General features: G+C 59.7%; 1 protein-coding gene across 1 annotated transcript in view; it reads right to left on the minus strand.

The window, feature by feature from the left end:
• Nucleotides 1-299: 299 nt before the first annotated feature.
• EFNB1 (ephrin B1) overlaps nt 300-20,278 on the minus strand; it is a 53,347-nt gene continuing 33,368 nt past the window's right edge. Inside the window, exons 3-5 of the mRNA XM_075161891.1 lie at nt 5,788-5,880; nt 4,670-4,798; nt 300-3,540 (exon numbers count right to left, since the gene is read on the minus strand). Coding sequence (XP_075017992.1) covers nt 3,152-3,540; nt 4,670-4,798; nt 5,788-5,880 — 611 coding nt within the window. The 3' untranslated portion in view covers nt 300-3,151. The remainder of the gene's footprint in view (nt 3,541-4,669; nt 4,799-5,787; nt 5,881-20,278) is intronic.

Below are 20,278 nucleotides of genomic sequence, written 5' to 3' on the forward strand. Positions count from 1 at the left end.
TCGAGGGCATGGCCCCCCACCCCGTCCCGAGCCCCCCGGGAGGACCAAGACCCCCCCCAGCCATCCCGCCCAGCAGCGCCCGCACACCAGCACGGCCCCGCGGGGCAGCTCCGGGGCTGAGCGCAGTATGACAATGTTTTACACCCGTTCTTGCGGTTAAAATTTCTTTTTTTTTTTTCTTTTTTTTTTTTTTAGTTCTCATTTGTTTTTCTAAGAAAAAGCAACCAGAAAATAATTCAGAGTTTATACAAAACATCTTTACATTATTTCTCCAAAAAAGACTAGTATTTACACAAATAAAACGCAAAAAAAAAAAAAAACCACCAAAAAAAAAAAAAAAAAAGAAAAAACCAACCAAACTTCAATGCTTTCAATGAAAAGAACCGAAGGGACACACTCCATTTTCAGGACCCAGCAGACCGAGGTGCTCAGCAAAAACCAAGAGTTCAGATTTCACCCTTTCTTCACATATTTACAAGGTTTCTCAGCTGCCCCCAGCGACAGGAGTGGAGCTGACGGGGGCCGCCGAGCTGCAGCCCGGCGGGGGACAGCCACCCCGCGCCTCAACTTGCCTTTGGCACGACCCGGGGCCAGATTCCGTCCTTTCCCCTCCAAAAACGAACCAAAACTAAATCATCCCCCAGCTGCCTCCTCCACGCCAGCCGCTGCTCCCGGGCTGCGGGGAGAAACTCCCCGTCGATAAAGCATCCGCCACCGCCGCCACCACCGCCCGACCGGGCTCTGCCCACGTCGGGAACTGCAGGTCGTGATTTTGCAGATGGAAGAGGGCACCAGTGAGGGAAAGGGGGATTTTCTTTAAGACACAATTTTCTGCGGTTTCTGAGAGCAGCCCCCGTGCCCCGGCGGGGAACTGGGGGTCCCGGCTGGGGTGGCTCCCGGCCCTTCAGCAGCAGCCCCGGGGTGGGCAGTGCTGGCAGGGATGCTGCGGAGGAGGGGGCCGAAAGGTGCTACATGGGGGGGCGGGGGTGGTGGGGGCCGGGGGAGCGGGGAGAAGGGCCGGGCGGGGGGCAGCACCCACTGCGGCTCTTCTCCCCCGAGCGTGGGAGCTGGTTTAGGGCCCTGGAAGCCGTCCTCGCCGCGGGCGGGAGGAGAGCTGGGGCAGCCTGCTCTGCTCCAGCCCCAACTCCTGCCTTCCCCTGCCTTTAAAAAAAAAAAACCAACAACAACGCGACACCAAGGGATGCTCCCGTCCCGCTCAGGACCGCAGCCAGACCCCAGCGCAGCACCCGAGCCGCCGGATCCACCGTCCCCTGCTCTGCCCCTCCTGCCCGCTCCTCGTCAAGGCACTTTTGCAGAGCAGCTCTCTCGCTCTTTGGGCACTTCCTAACGCGGGTTTCGGGGCCCTGGGGACAGGCGAGGACAAACCAGGCCCCGTGCCACCCCAAACCCGCCGCCCGGCAGCGCGGCGAGCCGCCCCGGCGGAGCGGCACCGCCTGCCCCACGCCTGCTCCCTGAGCAAAAGCAGCTACTTCTGGAAGGAAAAGAAAGCGAGGAAGGAGGGGGCGGCCGCCGGCCCCCGGGCTGGGACAGCCCGAGGACAGGCGGGCGGCAGGGCACCATGGTGGGCGCTGCCAGCCCCGCCGTGCTCACCAGCATCAGCTACGGTGCTGGCGGGTCCTCCCGGGAAGAGGAAGCTGGGAATGATCCCACCAGAAGAGCCCAAGGCTCAACCCCTTCCAGTTTTGGGCAGGAGGTGGGCAAGGCAAGGGCAGAGCGAGCCCGGGCTGCGGGACCCCCGGGAGGCGGCACGGCTGGGTGATGCTCCTGCGCCAGGAGCGTGGCGGGCGGGGGCAGGCGCTGCTGGGGGCCGGTCCCCAACAGCAGGTCCCGCAGAGGGACACCGGGTCGCCCTGGAGAGCCGGGCGGGTGGAGAAGCCTTTGGCTCAGCTCCCAACCAAGCCAAGCCCGCTGCCACAGCCGGCCCGAGGGATGCCTCCCGGGGGGCTTCCAGCCCCCAGCGCTGGCCTCCTCCTGGCACCCCCCGGCACGGACCGCGGGTGGGGAACGGTTCTTTTCCAGTTTTCCTTTCCTAGGACAGCCACCCGCAGCATCACTGCTGGGGGACGGCACCGGGGGCTGCAGCTACCCCCTGCCCTCCCGCCGCCCCCCAACTTCGCTTCCAGCAGGCTCAGCCCCAGCCTGATGGAAACCTTCAGCGAGGGCTTTTCTCTGCGGCAGGACGCCCGCGGGGGGTCGGGAAGAGCTGCCGGGCCAAGGCTGCTGCTCCGCGCGGGGCAGGAGGAGCGCCCGGACTCTCGCACACTGAATGCTTGAGACATGGTATAGATATATATTTTTTTTTTCTTTCTTTCTTTTTATAAAGAGACTAAAACAAGAGTCAACAGCTACGAACACAAAAGTTTAAAAGGGCAGCGGCGGGAGCAGCGGGGTCTGCCCCGCGGCCGGCGGGACGGCGTGCTGGAAGGAGGCGACGGCGTGTGCCCGAAGACGGCGGGCCGGAGTCCCGCCCGGAATTCACAAAAATAAAAATGTTACAAAAAATTAAAATAATTATAATAATAATAATAGTAGTAGTAGTAAATCGGGTTTGCCAGCTTCCTCCCTGCACAGTTGTCTGCATCTTGGCACCTGGGCAAAGCATCCTCCTCCTCCCCCGGCAGCTGTTTGCTCCTCCTCGGACCGAGGCTCCTCGCCGCGACCCCGGCGTCGGTCCAGGCCCCGGGACCCAAGCGGCGGCCGATGCGGCGCCAGGCGCACGGGCACTTCACGCAAGGACGTACGGGTGAGGCAGGGAAATCCCAAAACGAAAAGGGGAGGTGGAGTCTCCGGGTTTGCTGGCGGTGTCCGAGCGAGCACGGAAAGGCACGGCGCCCGCCCCCCGGCCAGCCGCAGTCTGGAGAAGAAGAGGAGGATGCTGAAGGCTCACCCTCGAGTCTCGGGATTACAAAAGCTGAGAACTACAAAACTAAATACAAAGGGGAGAATCAGCGTGCGAGCGAGCCATCCGCTCTCCGGCGCCGGACCCTGGCGCTCCCCGTGCCGTGCCGTGGGGTTCGTTTCGCTTCCTCCCTCCCGGCGCCAGACCGCCCGCGGGGAGACTCGGGGGGCGGCTGCCCCCCGCGCTCGGCGCTCCCGTGCTCCTGCATCGGCGGCGTGCCCAGGCTGCTCCTCACACCTTGTAGTAAATGTTGGCTGGGCTCTGGGGGGGCATCTCCTGGACAATGTAGACGGGGTGCCCGTAGTCCCCGCTCACCTTCTCGTAGTGCGGGCAGTAGTTGTTCTCTGTAGTCCGTAAGGGGATGATGATGTCGCTGGGCTCGGAGCCCGCGTTCCCGCTGCATTTCGGGCTGGCCAAGGTGCTGAGGGACAAGGCTGCGGCTCGCTGCTGCGTGTGCTTCCGGTGCCGCTTGCGGATCTTGATCAGGAGGACGACGAGGAAGATGATGATGAGGATGAAGATGACGCAGCCGGCGCCGATCGCCGCGAAGACGGCCACCTTGGAGCTCAAGAAGCCGTCGCTGGGACCTTGGGTCTCCTGGCCATCCTGGTTGACGGAGCCTGCAAGGCGAGGGGAGAGGGGTGTCAGACCCTGGCAGGCAGCCTGCACCCCACCTCTGCGAGGGGCTCCGCGCAGCTGGTTCTGCACTCCGACCATGCACACATCGCATCTGCCGGGAGGGTGGGCAAACCACCCGTCGGAGCCCCCCTCCACCCTCGAAACTCGGCACAACAGCTTCCCCCCTGGGGAGGGGAGCAGCCCCCTTGCCTCCAAGGGGACGGCAGCATCTCCCCATCTTCCCACCCCACACAGAGACCCACACATCTCTTCAGCCCAGCCTGCAGGCGCTGGGCAGGGCAGGCAGGAGCCCTGGGCACCCACAGAGGAGGGGACCACGCACCCTGTCCCCCACCCCGCAGCGCTGCTCCCCCGCGTGATGGAGCAGAGGGCTGCTCCTGTCCGGGTGATGACCACTCTGGACCCCGGGAGACTCTGCTCTCCACAACAGACCTGGATGCTCTGGTGAAAGTGGGCTCTGGAGCCCCGCGATATCCAATTACTGACCCCCCACCTCCTCCTGACCCCCGGGCCAGGGCAGCCCCAGCCCCCCGAGGGGAGAGCGCTTGGCTGGCCATACCGGGCGAGAAGAAAAGAGCAACTCTTCCCTACTTCATCTGATTTCACTTTTCTCTCAGCAGGGTCAGGAACTCAGGAAACCACCTTCAAAGGGCTTTCACACTGCCTCAGCTCAAAAACCCGAGGACCTCACCTCCTCCAAGCCCTCTCAGATGTACTGCGAGGAACAGATGGGCAGCGAGGAGGAGGAGGAGAGTGCTGAAACAGCACTTCCCTGCAAAGCTCGTGCCAGGACATACCGGAGCTGGGAAAACAAACGCGCGCGGCTCCGCACCGCAGCCTGCCTGCCTGCGCCGTGCCCCGAGCGGTCCCCGGCCAGAAGGCGCAGGGCCGGGGAGAGGAGATGCTGCGAGCAGCGGGGACGGCAGAGACGGCACAACGCTTATGGGAAACCCATCTGCATCCCTGCTCTGGAGCGCCCAGCATCCCTGGCACCCGGGCACCAAGCCCGGCTCAGAGCTGCTCTGCCGGCAGCAGCTGCCTGCCAAGCGCCGGCCCCGCCGGCAGGCAGAGCCCCCAGCCCTCTCCTGGGGCGTCCCCAGCAAAACCCACCCGGCTTGCCGGGCTCCTCCACCGCGGGGACCTTGCTGCGCGGGCTCTGCGTGACAATTTTCACGGTGTTGTCGGACTCCTTGCTCGGCCGACTCGTCGTCAGCTGCTCTGGAATCACCGCGTTCGGATCTGGGGAGGAGAGGGAAGGGACGGATGAGAAACCTCCATTCAACCTGGACGGCAGCAGCTCGCTCCCCCGCCTAAAGAACAACTGCCCCCAAAATCCCAGCCGGCCACCCCCCACGGGGTGCAAGGGAGGCGCAGGAGCAATGGGAGCTGCCGAGAGCAACGGAGCAAGGCTGAGCTGATTCAGGGCTTGTGGGAAGCAGCTTCCCCACCCTAATCCCCCCCGCTTTTATGTTTCCTGAGCTCCCGTGCGTGGGTTGGGGCAAGTTTCTTGCACGGGCGGCGGCAGGAACGGGAAGGGAAGGGAGCCTGCCAAGGCTGCAGCACTGCTTCTTCTGTTTATTATAAATATAGGCCCCAAAGTAAAAACACAATAATGAAAAGCAGGCAGCAGGAGCTCTGCATCCGAGTCGGGGGCCGAAACGAGCCCGGGGCATCGCTGGGGCTGGGAGGCACCCGGCAGCGCGGGACGGGAGGCGTGGGAGAAGAGCGCGCTGCCACTGCGCCGCCGCCAGCGGCACCCTCGGTGTCCTGCTGCCACCGGCAGCTGCCAGGGCCCCCTCAGCCCACGCACTAACGCCTGCCCAGCTCGAACCCCTCCTGGGGTGCCCGGCAGTCACAGGGCACCGTCCGTGCCGACCCCCCCGCCGATGCGCTTGCAGAGTTCATGGCTCCCGCGCTGAGCCAGCTTCCCGCCGGGACGCCGACCACGAGGTTACACAGAACAGTTACTCCATTTTAATCCCAACGCACCAAAATGTGCAAGTGTTGGCGAAAGAAAAAAAGGGTGAAAAAAAGATCCTAAAAATGAAATTCTGCTGACCTCACCCAGGAGGCCTCCCGGGCTCCAGGGAGCGGCTGGCCTGGCCTCAGTTTCCCCAGAATCCAGAACCCCCCCACCACGGGGGGACAGGGGCCCTGGTCAGGGGCCAGCGTTCTGCTGGGCAAAGGCATTTCGGCGACGGGAGACCCCAGGGCGCAGAAAGACTCACCCTGCCCCACTTTCATGACAATCTTCATGGAGCGCGTCTGGCAGACCCCTCCTTCCCGGTTCTCCAGGCCATCCAGCGTCCCGTTGGAAGTGGCTGCAAGAAAAGAGAGGGAGCGTCAGGCAGAGTTCCTGGCAGCTGGAAGGGCAGGTCCCCGCTGTGCCAGGCACCATGAGGGACCTGGCAGGAGCTCGGCACCTCCCGACGTGGGGACTTGCTCCTGACCCCCCCGCCGCAGCCACTTCTTCATGCCCCAGGCCGCAGCCCACCGCAAGGGTTTAATACACCGAGTTCTCATTTTCTGCAGCTTCAAAAGATGTTTGCAGCGGCGAGGATGTGATCCCTCCAGCTTCCCCTCGCTGCCACATCCACACAAGCGAGCCATTCTCCGTGCCTGCACCCTCCTCCCCCTTTAATTCCTGGATAATTTCCTTTGCTCCTTGGTGTATAATAGGAACACATGCATATGCACAGTTTAAATTATACATATATAATTACACACTGTGCCTCAGTAAAGAATGTAAACTCAGAGCCCCAATGGGGTTGAGTGGCTTTAATTGCAGGGCAGAAGTCAGTTAAATTCACATTAACTTTTTGCTTTAGCCGGCACAGATTTTTAAGCCTTTCGATCCTGTGGGAGCGCAGGGAGCCGCACGTCTCCCACTGCCACCACGCAGGAAAGGACCCCCACCCACGCGCCCGCCGGCCCTCTGCCGCGGGGGGACAGCTCGAGGCAGGGGGGCACACGAGAAAAAAAAAACCCAAACCAGAAGATTACAGGATTAAGCACCCAAATGGCAGATTCTGCTAAACATACTCGAAAAACTGGCTTCTGACCCCAAAAGCCGGCAGCAGCGAGCGCCCGGCGGACGCTGTGCCGAGATGGGCGGTGGGCTGGGCGGCTCTGGCACGCAGCCGGCTCTCCCCAGTGCCCAGGGACGGTTCTCAAGCCGGCACCTCCACCCATCGTGGCAAACACAAATCATCCCGGTGCTCCACCAAACCCAGGCACGGGGATTTATTCATCCAGGGAAGCAAGAAAACCCGGGAGGAGCACGGCGACGGCATACGGCACGAGCGGGGCTTAGGAAAGGCGATGCAATGGAGAATCACGACGCTACAGGGATAATTTTACCGAGACAAGGCAGTGAAGCAAAGCAGGATTCGGCCAGCACAGCGCAGCCAACACCTACCCCGCGCCTCAATGCCAAAACTCGGCCCCGGGGGTTTCAGGTTGCCTGTGCAGCCCTGCCTCCGCCCCGCAAAAACTGGGGTTTGGGGAGGGTGGGGGACTGGTGGCCGGTGGGAACGAACCCATCAGACCCCCCTGGGTGTCGTTGAGGAGGTGGTGGGAGGAGGCTGGGTTATGGAGCAAGGTCCTTCTTTTCCTTCTCCACTCCCCGTCCAGCCGTGGACCCTCGGGTGCCTCGATGAGGACTCGATGCTGGGCTACGCTGGAAAGCAAGCTTGGATCACGCCGGGATGCAGGCTCAAAGTCCATCGGCTCCATCCAAACGCCTCTGCGCAATCAAGGCTCTCGTGTGAAACACTAGCAAATGTTTTACTAATCAGAAAGTCGTTGGGATGTTTGCTGAGTTATCGCCTCTCCCGTGGCGGGGTTTCGCCTGCCAGCAGCTCCCTGGCCGGAGCCGTACATCCACGCATCTGGGATTCGCTGGCGGGCGTTTTGACAGGAGCACTGTCAGCACAAATCCTGATGCAAACGCCTGGGAAACCGGAGAAACATCCCCCTCCAGTCTGCACAAGCTCTTCCCAACATGAACTGGAGTCAGGGGCCTGAGCAAAAACTCCCCATAAAAACACCTCAGGGAGCTAACTCCGGCAGAAGGCACAGCAGCCCGGTTCTCCCAGGCCAAAGGCACTGGTTTTGGGATGAAATAAGCCGATACGTCCCAGCGCGTGGCCCTGAAGCAGGTCCGTGAACCGTTGCCAGCACCATGCCATGGGTTGCTCCATCTCAAACAGACTTCACCCATTCATGCTGCAACACAGCGGGGCAGGGGAAAACAGAGCAGTCTGTAAAAACCAGCCTCTGCGAGACCTCATAAGGTCTTATTCATAAGGTAATAACCCAATTACATCAAAACGATCAACAAAGTATGGCTCGAGTGTGGGGAACTAGGAGATCCTGCAAAGGTCGAGCACGCAGCCGTAACGGGAGACAGCAGTTTCTCCAAAATAACTACAGAGACGTTGCATTTGGATACGACAAAAGTATTAAAGTTCCAAACAGGACAGAGAAATAGCAGCTGGAGCCACAGGAACGGATGAGGGGACGCAGCTGAGCATCCTTCCTCCCGCACGCAGGACTTTGTTCAAGAAGCCTCTTCTTGTTCTGATCATAAAAATGATGAGGGGAGAAAGTTTCTTTGAAAGGGAACCGCATGAAAAAAAATGAAGCAGCTACTTGAGGGGACATAAAAAGGGGCAGCTAAAAGGGTAAAACGCTTGCAAAAGCCATGGTGATTGTCTCCGGTGCAGCCTCTTGAAACAAGGACACACGCTGCCACGCTCCGCATAGATCCAAAATGGGCCAAACCAAAGCAAAGCAAGATGCTCCACACAGCCAGCCGGGCTTCCGAAAGTCAAAATCCCATCCAAATGGCTGAAAGAGTACAACTTCTGGAGAGTTTTACATAAAAACGCAGGACAGACTGACGTGTTGCTGAGAAGCAGGTCCGGAGGCGGGCGGGGGTCTGCGGTCGGGGGGTCCCCACCGACCCACGGCTGCAGGCTCCTCGGTCGCGCTTCCCTGCAAAGCTCAGAGACGGAGAGCTGATCCTCCCGCTGTTTCTTGCTTTCACAGCGGAAGATTTACCAGCAGAAGGCCGCAGGACCAGAGACACGCGATCCGGGAGGCACCTGGCGAGCAGCGAGACGAAAGCCCAAAGCATCTGTGACGCTCGCTGCTGCGCCTGCGGAAGGGCGGCGGAGGCACCACCGATCCTCAACGACGGATGAAATTCAGCATTAACAAACGCCCGGTGACGCAGGGGAGAAGGCGGCTGAATACACAGGCACAACAGTGGGCTGCAGGGGGGGGGCGAGAGGCAGCCCTGAGCCTGGGGAGAGGTGGGCGCAGGGCGGTAGCACGAGGCAGAGCTATAAAACGACGAACGACGGCCATGATCTCCACATGCCGCATTTGCAATGTGCGGCTCCGTCGCATCAGCAAGGCTTGATCCGGCCAGCCCCAGCAACGCGGAGTGCATGGGAGCGTTTTCCTGCCCCGCCTTCCATTTTGCAGGGACTTAAGAGTTTGGCTGTAGGACCGGGAGAGCAAAAGCAGCCTCTGCACAGATGACTTCTACTCAGGCTTAAAGAAAAAGCAGCTCCCAGCCCGGAGAGCTATTAGATGCCTTTGCCTTAATGAAGCATTAAGCCTCAGGCTGCTGAGTGATGAGGATTTAACATTGATACCATTAACCATGTAATTGCTTGTCAATTTAGAAGAGATGCTCAGCCTGCATGGAAGCACAGGCAGGACCTCCGCTTGCTGGCACGACTCACCCCAGTCCTCGGGCACGAGACCAGTGAAATGCCAAGTCCCAGCCCAGTGACACACGCCAGCCAACTGGGACAGGCACCTCTACGGGGAGGACAGCCCCAACAACCCCACGTTTCCACCTCCAGCAGCAAGCGGTCCCGCGTGCTGTCCCCGGTGCATCACACGCTGCCTCCCCACCGCTAGCACTCAGAATGTCACCGTAGCTTTTCTTCCTCCCCTAAAAATATTTCAAACGAGAACTTGGGTTTTGGCAGTTGGGAGACTCTGGAAGTAATACCTGGCAGCAGATGAAGGCAAGGGTCTCTTAAATGGTCAGCTTTGGACAGAGCGAGACGTTTGGTTTCTCTTCTGGATTCCCTCTAGCAGGACTCCGTTATGATTTGGGCCCCAAAGCACAATTAATGTGCTGAGACTGTAGCGAATCCAAGTCTCTTTCCTTTTATTATTCTTAATTACTCTTCCATCTGTGCACCACAGCCCTGCTCCAGACCCAGCCAGGCGCTGCGTGGACGCAGCCCGGCCGCCCGCCCCGTGATCCCCCCCTCGCCCCCAGCCCCCTCCAAGACTCACGTTTCCATCGCGCAGCCTTAGGTGGAGGCGGCAGCATCCCACCGGCACCGCCGCCGCTCGCTGCCAGGGCTTCGGGCTGCCCCCGCAGCCTGACCCCCATCCCGCCGGAGCCGTCGGGGCGGTGGGAAGGCACGGACCGACCCTGCTGAGGGGCAGCGGGTGTAGAACAGGCTCAGATCAGCCCCAGCTCAGTCAGGACGCCCACACCAGGCTGCAAGCCCCTCGTTGGGCAGGTAAAGACCCTTCAGATGGCCCTGAAGACATGCCTCCCACATCTCCGCTGCGCTCGGACACTGTGCCAGCAGACCCTTGCGCAAATATGCAAGCAGACTCTATTTAAAACAAAAATCTAGCTCATGCCACCTTCCCTCTCCTCCAGGACTTTCCAGCTGTTTTATGCACCCTCAGTACCGAGGTGCGGGTGTTACACTGGCAGAGCTGTTGCACCGGTACGGGTGTTGTTGCGTCAGCAGAGGTGCTGCACCGGTGCCCAGCCCCGTCACGGGTGCCTGGCTCCTTCCTCCCCCCGTCCCGGCCGGGGCTCCCGCCCCAGGGGAACCCGCAGAGCCGCTGCCAGGTCACCGAGCAGAGGCACCCGCCTGCTCCACGAACGCCCCGGGGCTGCCCAGAGAGCACGGCTCGGCTGCAGCCCCTTCTCCTCCTCTCCGGCTGAGCTGGGAGGCGGCAGGGGCACGCAGCCCCGCTGCACGCAGCCTACGCTCACGGTATCACCACTATTATTAATATTATTATTTCCTTCCCGGGCCGTGCTGAAGGGAGGCGAGCCCGCCACCCCCCCCCTGCACACATCACCCCAAAGCCCCTTCCATCAGCTCCGGCACATTCGCTGGGTCGGCTGCCAGAGCAAGGGCAGGGGCTGCGCGGGGGGAGCCGAGCCCCACGCTGTCACGCTGCCAGCGAGGCCGGCAGCAGCCTTCCAGCCCAGAGGCAGCTGCACCGGGAAGGGGCCCTAAAGCCCCAGAAATGCGTGTGCAAGCCAGCCCAGCCCTGTCCCGTCCCTAAACGGCTGCAGGAGGGGCAAGGGTAGGGTTTCACACACCCTCCTGGCAGCTCAAGAGCTGCTCCAGCCTCCCGGTCTGCTACGGAAAGAGCCGAGCAGCCTCTTCCCCCCGCGCCGCTAACCCCGGGGGTGCCCTGGGGTGCAGGGGGCTGCCCCCTCCCCAGCTCACCGCCCCAGCTGTGCCACACTGCTGGAGGGTCCTGGCAGCCGCCGGGACTGATGCCACGGTGCCAGCTGGGATCTCTCTGTCCCCCACACCTACACTGGGCATGCAAGACCGACTGCGGGTCAGCCTGCAGACAGCCCACGCAGCCCCGGGTCCCTTCTCCCCACCGTCCCTGGTGGGCACCAGGAGATGACCACTACGGGCAGGGATCCCCAGCCTGCCCGCCTGGCAGTTGCCACCGTCACCTACTCCCCGTTACCCCAAAAAACCCATTCTGGCAGGAAAAAGCTCTGCTCAGGCTGCTCTGTGCACAGCGGTGGCTGTTGCTGCGGGGTAGGAAACATGCAGAGATCCTCAGAGCTGAGGACATCCACCACGACCTTCCCGCTCCGCCCTGCCAGCTTCCAAAGCCCCCTGAGACCCAAACCTGCATTTCACAAGCAACACCCTCCCTGTTCGTCACCTGCATCCTCCTCTTTGCTCCTCGGGGTTTACTGTCTCAGGGTCCCGCAAACACAAACAGCTCGGAAAAACATGGGTATTTCCTCAAAAACAGCCAGAACTGCAGGAGCTGAGTTTTCGAAGCACTGAAGGGCGAACGTTCCTCATGTCCCAGCAATCGGTTTCAGGTTCCCTCTGCCCGCAGCACAGCAACTCTTGGGGTCAGGGAAACACCACCGAAGGGACGCGGAGCTCGCGTCCTCCCCTCTGCCTCTGGGACGAAGAGGGGTCCCAGCGGGTTACACCCACCGAGCCGAGGACTGACCACCGCAGGCTGCTGGAGAAGCGCTGGTGGGTCTCCAAGCAAGGCACGAGGAAACGACCTAATGGTGCTGGTTTGGGCTGAACTGGCTACAGTAATCACTTTGTGTTGTTGCAAAACCCTACAAATTTTCACTGTCGAAGGGAGAGCCCGGTGCGCTGCTCTGGTCCGCTCCCGCCAGCCGGGGCCAAGGCACAGCGGAGGAACCCGGGGCTCCACCTCCGTCCTCCCCACGCACGCAGCAAGCAGGGGACAGCCAGGGTGACAGCAGAGGACGGACCGCTCGCCGCATGCCCTGGGGAACCCGGACATCCCAGCCCACACTTCTTGCTCCAGCAAACATACCGCAATGTGAAAATCACCAGGTTCAAATACGCTTCTGGAAATAGAGACGAAAACGATGGCACTGGGTCTGGCTGGGATGGAGTTCACCTCCTCGTGGCCAGGGTCAGCCGCCCCCAAAGATAAATGAAAATGTTAAATTAGCCCCATCCCTTATAAAGAGCAGCAGCTACACTCGCGAAGCGCAGGTCCAGCAGCACCAGCCGGGTTAAGGAGGTAAGAAGGGAGGACACCACGCACCCACACCCGTCCTCGTGTGCCACAGCACCACTCCCAGAGCCAAGCACTGGTTTGGGACTGTCTAGGGTGCTTTCCTGGGGCGAAGGGAGAACAACAGGCAAACACTGAAGTATTGCATAGAAAAAGACACTTTTAACACAAGTAATGCTTAAGTGAAAACCTAATTTCCCATTAAAACAGCTTTCTGATGGAAGAATTATAACCAACCCTAATTAGCATCATAATTAAGAGTCACAGCTACATCGCAGGTAACCGCATCGAGGCCGGCTGCAAGACCACTGCTTGCTCACTCGCCCGCAAGCCCTTGTGCACCAATGCTGCCGAGACGTCCGCGTAGCCAAGCTGTGCAAGCTCCCAACCTCCCCGTCCCGCGCTGGGGAGCACGCGCAGCCTCGCTCCCTGCGCAGCTCGGGGGGACCCGGGCACTAAGTAAAGCCTTTGTCTTCAGGTCTATCCACCCCCTTGCAAAAAAAGAGAGTGTCGGAGGAAGAGAAAGGTTATTTGCAGAGTCTCGGCGGTAGCCCCAAGCAGCTGGTTATAGGTCAGGAAAAAAGTGCCATGTAATTCTCCACCTGATGCTCTGCCAGAGTCATTTGTGGGCCCCGCTGGGAGCAAGGAGAGAAGGAAAGCACTTATTGCGTTTTAACAGGGTGTAAATCTCTTCAGTTAGGTAGCAAAACATCTGCGACTCTGACCGAGAAATCTGTTGTGAAGGGGATGGAGGGGGACTCGCAGGGGGACAGTGCCAGCCCCCCGCCGGCGAGGCCGATGCCAACGCCAGCTCCTCCTCGCACGCGAGATGCTGCACGGAGGGATGTGGGGACGCAGAGACTGCAGCTGCAGGTTGGGCTGAGCTCGGGCTACGCCATCGCTGCCTGGGTGCCGGGCTGGAGGTGGCTCAGAGAAAAATCAAAGTTATCAGGGACCGAAGAGGCTGATTCATGTGCAAATCTGCTGCCTGGGAGAGCGTGGGGAGCCGAGGAGGTGCAGGGCAGCGGGGAGGGACAGGAGTCAGCGAGCGCTGTGGGACAGCCGGGAGGAAACCCCGCTGCAATTAAAGGTAAACTTTGCATAAGCATCAGGAATCTGCTGGCAGCCGGGAAGCTTACATTGGTGCAACTCCTGGCCCAGAGTTGCAAATAACCCCACGGCCGGGAGAGGAGTCAGCCCTGCTTCCACGGGGGGAGCAGTCGCTGCTGCCGTGCACCCACCGGTGTTGCACCCACGCGGGGACTGGAACCCGGCCCGGAGCAGGATCACCCTCGGCTCACAGCGCTTCATCCCACGTCAGTCGGAGGGAGCTCGCCGGTATCTCTGCACAGCAGCACCCACGGCTCCCAGGGGAGCAGGCACGGCAGCACCCACGCTGCCCCAGCAAGAGGCCACCGGCTGCAGAGCCGACACGTCCCCTCGGGTCCCAGCAGGACCCCAGGGGGGTGGTCTCAGCTCTCTGCTCCAGGAGGACACCGGCGCACGGACCTAATGGCCTCCAGCAACACCCCAAGTTACAAGATTTGGAGATTTCCCACGTAAGCTAAACAAGCCCCTGACTATCCAGACGAGGACTGAGCGAAGGATGGAGGAAAGGGCCTCTCTGCCCCCCGGGTCAGGGCCGACCCCCATTGCAGAGGGGTGAGCAGCCGACCCCGCTGCTCCCCGCGATCCCCCCGCGGCCGGCTCTCAATTAGCTGTGTTAACACCCGCTCCGCGCTGCCAGGCGGGATCAAAGAGCACAGTCATTACACAGCAGCAGCAGAAAAATCATCATTCCTAGGGCAAAGAAACTTCAAATGGCAAGTAAAACCAATTCTCCCCAGCAAGGCAAGCTTTTAAAGGTGCCGTATGCAACCTGGGCAGCCCTCCCCAGCACAGCCAGCCTGGTTGAGAGGCATTTAAAACACAGATCATTAGAAATTAAAGAGATGCAAAAGGGCTGTGCATCGCAATTCACTAACGCCAAACCTGCCTGCACCCTGCGCGTCTCACGGTCCAAGTGCGGCGGTGCTTTTTGGAGCCCCCATGCGGCTCTTGGTCCGACAGCCAGCACCCGCCATCGCACACCCCAGCACCCGCCATCGCACACCCCAGCACCCGCCATCGCACACCCCGGGCGATCACCAAGCGTCCCAGCTTGCAGCTGAAGCTACAACACGCAGCCTTTCACGCCAGGTCCGAGCTGCAAGCCTGCTCCCAGCGCCCTGGCAGCGAGAAAGCACCGTAGGTACAGGAGCAGAGTGCAATGGGGTCCCAGGGGAAAGGCTGGGAAGAGAGTGTTGATGAAGAAGTGGTTATTTAACAGAAAATATGCCAAGGAAGTAGTTGCCTGCACTTATCTGCTGCACACCCTTGCCAGCCACTCCTGTATGCTGGGATTTTTTTCAAGTCTTCGTCAAGCCGAAGGCTTCTTCTTTTCAAGTCTCTTACTGAAAGTTTAGTCCGAAAGGAGCCAAGTTTTAATCTCTTCCAGTGTTACGGAGGAAGCCCTCGGAGGTGACCATCACTGAAGAGCTGGGTCCATCAGGGTCCATGCCCCTGCAGCTCCAGAGGATTCCCTGGGGTCCCCGTGCTGCTGCAGACCTGCCAGGGGGGGCAGGGGCTGGAAGGGGAGGAAGAGGACGGGGGCAGAGGCACGGCCACGGTGTGCTCCACAAAACCAAAGGGACTGGTTTGGTGTTGGCCCTCCACCACAGCTGCAAAGGGAGCACCTTTTAGGGGGCACAGGCAGAGTCGCGCTGCCCCAGCAGCGTCAAGGGGTGCAGAGCAGGATCAGGCAGGCCATGCACGGGTGCCAGCTGCCATTGCCTGGGCTGCACGTCACCTCTGCACGTCACCTTGGTTTTCAGGAGCACCAAGGAGTTAAATACATTTTATTTTCTACTAAAGGGTAGTCAGTGTTAAAGCAGTGCTCTTGGAAATCGTTTCTCCTGGGGAAGAGCATCCTCGGATGCAGGCAGCCCAACTCCCCGGGCAGACACAACTGGTGCCCGGCTCCCCGCGGCCGGGAGACCCCCTGGCCGTGCAAGAGCTGCGGGCAGCTGCCCGCCGGGTGCAGGCAGGGGCCGGGCTGCCCAGCAGCCAGAGAGTTAAGCGGGCACCAGCACCCCTGGCCGGGGTCTTTGTTGCAGGCAGGGCCCCCCTCTCCCCGGCCCAGGAGCAGATCAAAGCGCTGGGTATTTACCTCCTGGCTGGGTGCGGGACACTGGCCCTTTCTGATAGGGCTTTTCATCCCTATTAGGGCCGTGAAAGGCTGAGCTATGAGATCAGCTGCCAGGGGCTGTCCGGGGACAGCGCTGAGCCGAAAAGGTCAGGAGGGAGGAGGAGAAGAGAAAAGAGGCAGAGGCTTAAGGGACAGGGCTCAACAAAATCGCATTTACTGTGGTCACGGTCTTCAGACAAGCCTCCAAGACAAGGAACCGCGTGTTGTCTAAGGGCCATTATTTGGGTTTGACATGTCCAGCGCCCGGGCTTTGAAGTTGGGAGTGGGACACCGTTAGAGACCCGTTTGTCTCCGGCGCAAGCCCACCGGCTCCCACGCAGCGTCTCCCGCGGGGAGAGGGGCTCATCCACCCTCTGCCACCAGCTCCCAGCGGGATGGGGATGGGAGAGGAAAGCCAGTCCCTAAAACCAGACGGTTAGGCCACCAGGACGGCTTTGCTTCGCCCAGGCTTTCCACGTCGCCGCAGGTATGTCGCAAGCTGGTGGGACGAGGACAGCGCCGGCCCATTTGGGTGAAGAATGAGGAAGCCGGTTAATTGGGTTTTTATCAGCAGAAGTTCATAGCTCTCATCACGGCATCAAACGGCACTTTTGCTTTCAACTCATCTCCACCAAACAAGTTGTGGGACGGAAGATGAGGAGCACATGAAAGTGGCCACATTCAAATGCAATCAGCAAAGAAAGCCAGCAAAGAGCTGGCGGGCTGACAAACCGCCCGGGGGGCTGCGCCCGGCCCCCCCCAGCACGGCACCCATCACAGACGGGCAGCCAGCGCGGCACTCACCGGGGCAGGAGGAACCAGGGAGGAAATTATTAAATACTAGGGCTGCAGAAAGGAGCTCAAGCGGCTCCGCAGACGCTCTCACACATGCTGGCATGGGCTAAAGGCTTCCCAAACCAACAGCAGCTATTTCGGAAGCTGGAGAAGTACAGCCAGAAAAGCAAGTATGGCAACGTGTCCCAAAAAAAAAAAAAGAAGGAAGGATGATCCTGGCAGTTGGCAGTATATAGGTGACCCCCTTCTCCATGCTGAAGCACAAGCTATGGAAAAATGCTGATGCAGAAAGGCCCTGGGACAAAGCCCACGTCGCAGAGGCAGCGATGGTTTACAACAAATAATTCTTGCCAGGTTAAGTCTAATTGCATCTAAAAACAGAAATGCAAGACAAGGGGTTTAAAGACACACTCAGGGTAATGTATCTGGTCTCACTGAATCCCACTGCCAAAAAGCGTTAGATTGGATTACGAACATTATTACATCAAAAATGGATTGAAGGGCTTAAAGACTAACAATAAACAGCAAATGTATTAGATTTATGGGGCAAACATCTACCGGGGCCCCGCTTTTACTTAAGCATTTTCATCACACGAGGTGTCCTTGCCTTTAACAGGCTCACGGGAGAGGTGGGACACCGCGGCCGTGCCCAGGGACTGGGCAGAGGGACGGGCAAGAGATCCCACCTGGAAAAACACCGCAGCACTGGCTGGCCAAGGCGCTGCCCACCACATCTGCAAACAGCTGCCTGGAGAGCATCGAAAGCCTGAGCCAGGCTTTGCCTGGGGGGTCTTCGCTCGCCCGCACCCCACAAACACAGAAAGGGCTGCCGGGACCACCACCACCGTTGTCCAAGGATGAAGCAAGGCTGAAGAACACGTCACCCGAGGCAGGTCCCTGCCAGAGCACGGTGGCACCGGCAGCAGGCAGGGCACTGCGGGGCCACATCCAGAGCTCCTGCACGGCGAGGAGCCGCGCCAGGAGCTCCTCCTCGCACCGCCCCGCTGCCAGGACATCGGGATTAATGCATCTCTATCTAGGCACCTCATTACCAGAGATAGTAAAACTGGAGCAAGTTCAAAGAGTAGCAGCAAACGCAATTAAGAGCTGGAGTGAGTTAGGAGGGGAGGTGGAGAGAGCCGAACCTGCACGGCTGGCTAAGCTGGGGGGGGCCGGAGCTGCCCAGGAGCACCCCAGGAGCGCAGGCACCAGGGAGGGGGAGGTAGCATTTGCGTGGGATACAGACAGCCAAGGAAGCAGAGAAAATAATCAGAAATCAGTAAAAAAACAAGGCTGAGGAGAAACGTTGGTATGGTCAGGCTCTCAGACCTGGGGCAGATGACCCGCAGGCACAAAGCAGGACCCCCACCCCAACCCTAGGACAGAACCTTCACAAAACAGTCTTTAGTTTTCATCTTCCTATAGCCTCTCGCTCCTGCTAGCCCAAAAAGCAATCGGATGGATTATTTTTAAGCACTCGGACACATTCTTCCCTCCCATTTCAGCCATTCACAAGCAACCAGCTTCTCTACCAGCTTGGCAGGGACGAAGGGAGGAGTAACCGCACACCTGCTAATGAGCCAGAAGCACCTTCTGCCTTGATGAGGACGGTGTGAATGATCCAAACCTCACCGCTGGTCTGGGGAATGGCGGCAGCACTCGCATCCACACACACGTCTGCAAGCACAAGCTACCCTGCAGTCCCCATCGACCTTTCCAGCAGCCCACACACAGCTTTGTGCTTGGCCAAAGAACCCCCAAAAGGACTTTCTTTTGGGGCAAAAAGCAAGACTTCATTCCTGTTGGACCTCACCTCCCTACCTCCCACGCAGCACAGCAGGAGGAACCGCCCGGGAGAGCCACCACCGCGCGCTTCCCCCCGTCTGCCCGCGGCGTACGATGGTTTTGCAGGGAGGGGACAGGAGACCAAGGACAGAAGAAACCAGGGGCTGCCTTGAACCCATGGAGCAAAACGCCCAATTCCCAACTTCTCTGCCCTCTCCGGGCCCCGTCCCAGGGACGGTGCCCCATGTCCTGCTGGAGTCCCACGTCCTCCACGAAGCCTCTGTCTCCAGCCTGGACCTGCAGGCAGGAGCTCCCATGGGGACCTGCAGGCAGGAGCTGCCCCATCTTGTTCTTTATGAAAAGGCTTAGGAAGAAGCATCACCTTCCGCTGCCCAGCCCCCAGGAGAAATGCTTTTAACGAAAGCCTGGGGCTGGTGTGGAGGGGCTCGGCGCAAGGCTTCGGAGAGGACGGGGAGAGGTTACGTTCGCTTCAAAGGCCTTTTTCATTGCTAAGCCGAGGGCTGGGGCCATGTCCTTCCATGATAAAAGTGGCCCTAAACGAGGCCTGGCATATCCAAGGCGAGGGGGGGAGCAGCCCTGAATGGGGAGGGAGCCGGGAAGGCCCCTGGCTCCAGTGCGGAGGTTTTCCAGCTGCCCGGGGAAGGCGGGGGCCGAGCGGCACACGTCCCGCTGCCACCCCGCTCCAGCATCGCTTCCCCCGGCTTAGGGCCGCCGGCAAATGAAAAGAAAAAAAAAAAACCTTTTGTCTGTCAAGGCAAAGCTTGGGGGGAGGGAGGGGAAGGGGGGGAAAAGAAAAACGGGGGAAAAAAAAGGAAAAAAAAAAAAGACAACACATGGGTGGTCTGCTCGGGAGACTTTTGACTTTGTTTTTTTGGCTATTTTATTTCTTGGCAGAAAGAGCTCCTGGGGCTGCTCGGCAGAGGGTACGGCCAGATCACAGGAGCATCCTCAGCCCACCCAGGGGCCAAAGTTCAGCTGGCAGCGGCCGCTCGCTCCCAGCGCCAAGGGGGCTCGCTTCAAAGCGCAGAGGAGTCAAGAGAAATTAAAGTCAGAAATGGTCCGAGGAGGGGGCAGAGGGCACTGCCGGCCCCCCGAGGAGAGAGGGGGGACCCCACAGGAATGCTCTGAGCACCCTGCTCACTGCATCCTTGTTCCAGCCCTATGGAGGCTCCGAGATGCTGCAATGGGAGACTGGGATCGGAAAATAGAGGTTAAATAGGATTTTACGGCAGTCTTTTGGGAGATCCCCCCCCGCCTTGGGATGAACGCAGAATTGCATTACAAATATAGAAAACACTTCTAGATATGGGAGAAGATTCCCATTGCTGGTAGCAGAATCATATTAAAAAAAAAGACTGAGCAAAAATGCAATGAGTTTAAAAGCCTCAGCCAAACCTCCGACGGGATGCACGGCCGGGATTTTGCAAGCTGCGCTGTGCCGGCAAAGCGCAGCTTGCAAAATCCCGGCCGTGCATCCCGTCGGAGGTGCAGCAAGCCGGAGCGATGGTGACCCAGGTGTGCTGGCAGCATTGGAGGGGAGCTGGCACCGGCTCAAAGCTGTGGGGGCCTTTAGGGAGCCGCGTTTGTACTCGGCAGCACGCCGTCGGCTGCTTGTGAAAATGCCACCGAAAGCTACGGGCGGTTGATTTAACTTAAGCAAGAGCTTTCGTGTGAAATGCAAAGCAGCTCCTTAACACTTGTGCAATTCAGAGCCTGGTAAATCTTCTGCCTGCCCTGCCTGCACCTTCCTGCCAGACTGTGTTGCGAGGGACCCCTGCATTTCTCCTCCGCTCGTCAGGCTCCTGAGCTCATTCTGGGGAACGTATTTGTCTTCGGGGGCTATCTGCGGCCTGAGAGTCCCAGGGGACGCAGCAGCAGGGCACGAGGCAGGACCCCGCTTTCAGCCCTCATTAGCCAAGACCATGCCGCTGCTTGAACTTGACCCCCGAGCACGAAGGAGCCGCTGACCGAGTGCTTCAAGATGTTTGCCCGACATACAAAAGGCAGACTCACGGCTGTGCATTTAGCCCCTCTCCCCACGCTTTGCCTGCTGCAGGGAAAGCTTG

This window comes from Calonectris borealis, chromosome 13, assembly GCF_964195595.1.
Source record: "Calonectris borealis chromosome 13, bCalBor7.hap1.2, whole genome shotgun sequence".
Classification (NCBI taxonomy): domain Eukaryota; kingdom Metazoa; phylum Chordata; class Aves; order Procellariiformes; family Procellariidae; genus Calonectris; species Calonectris borealis.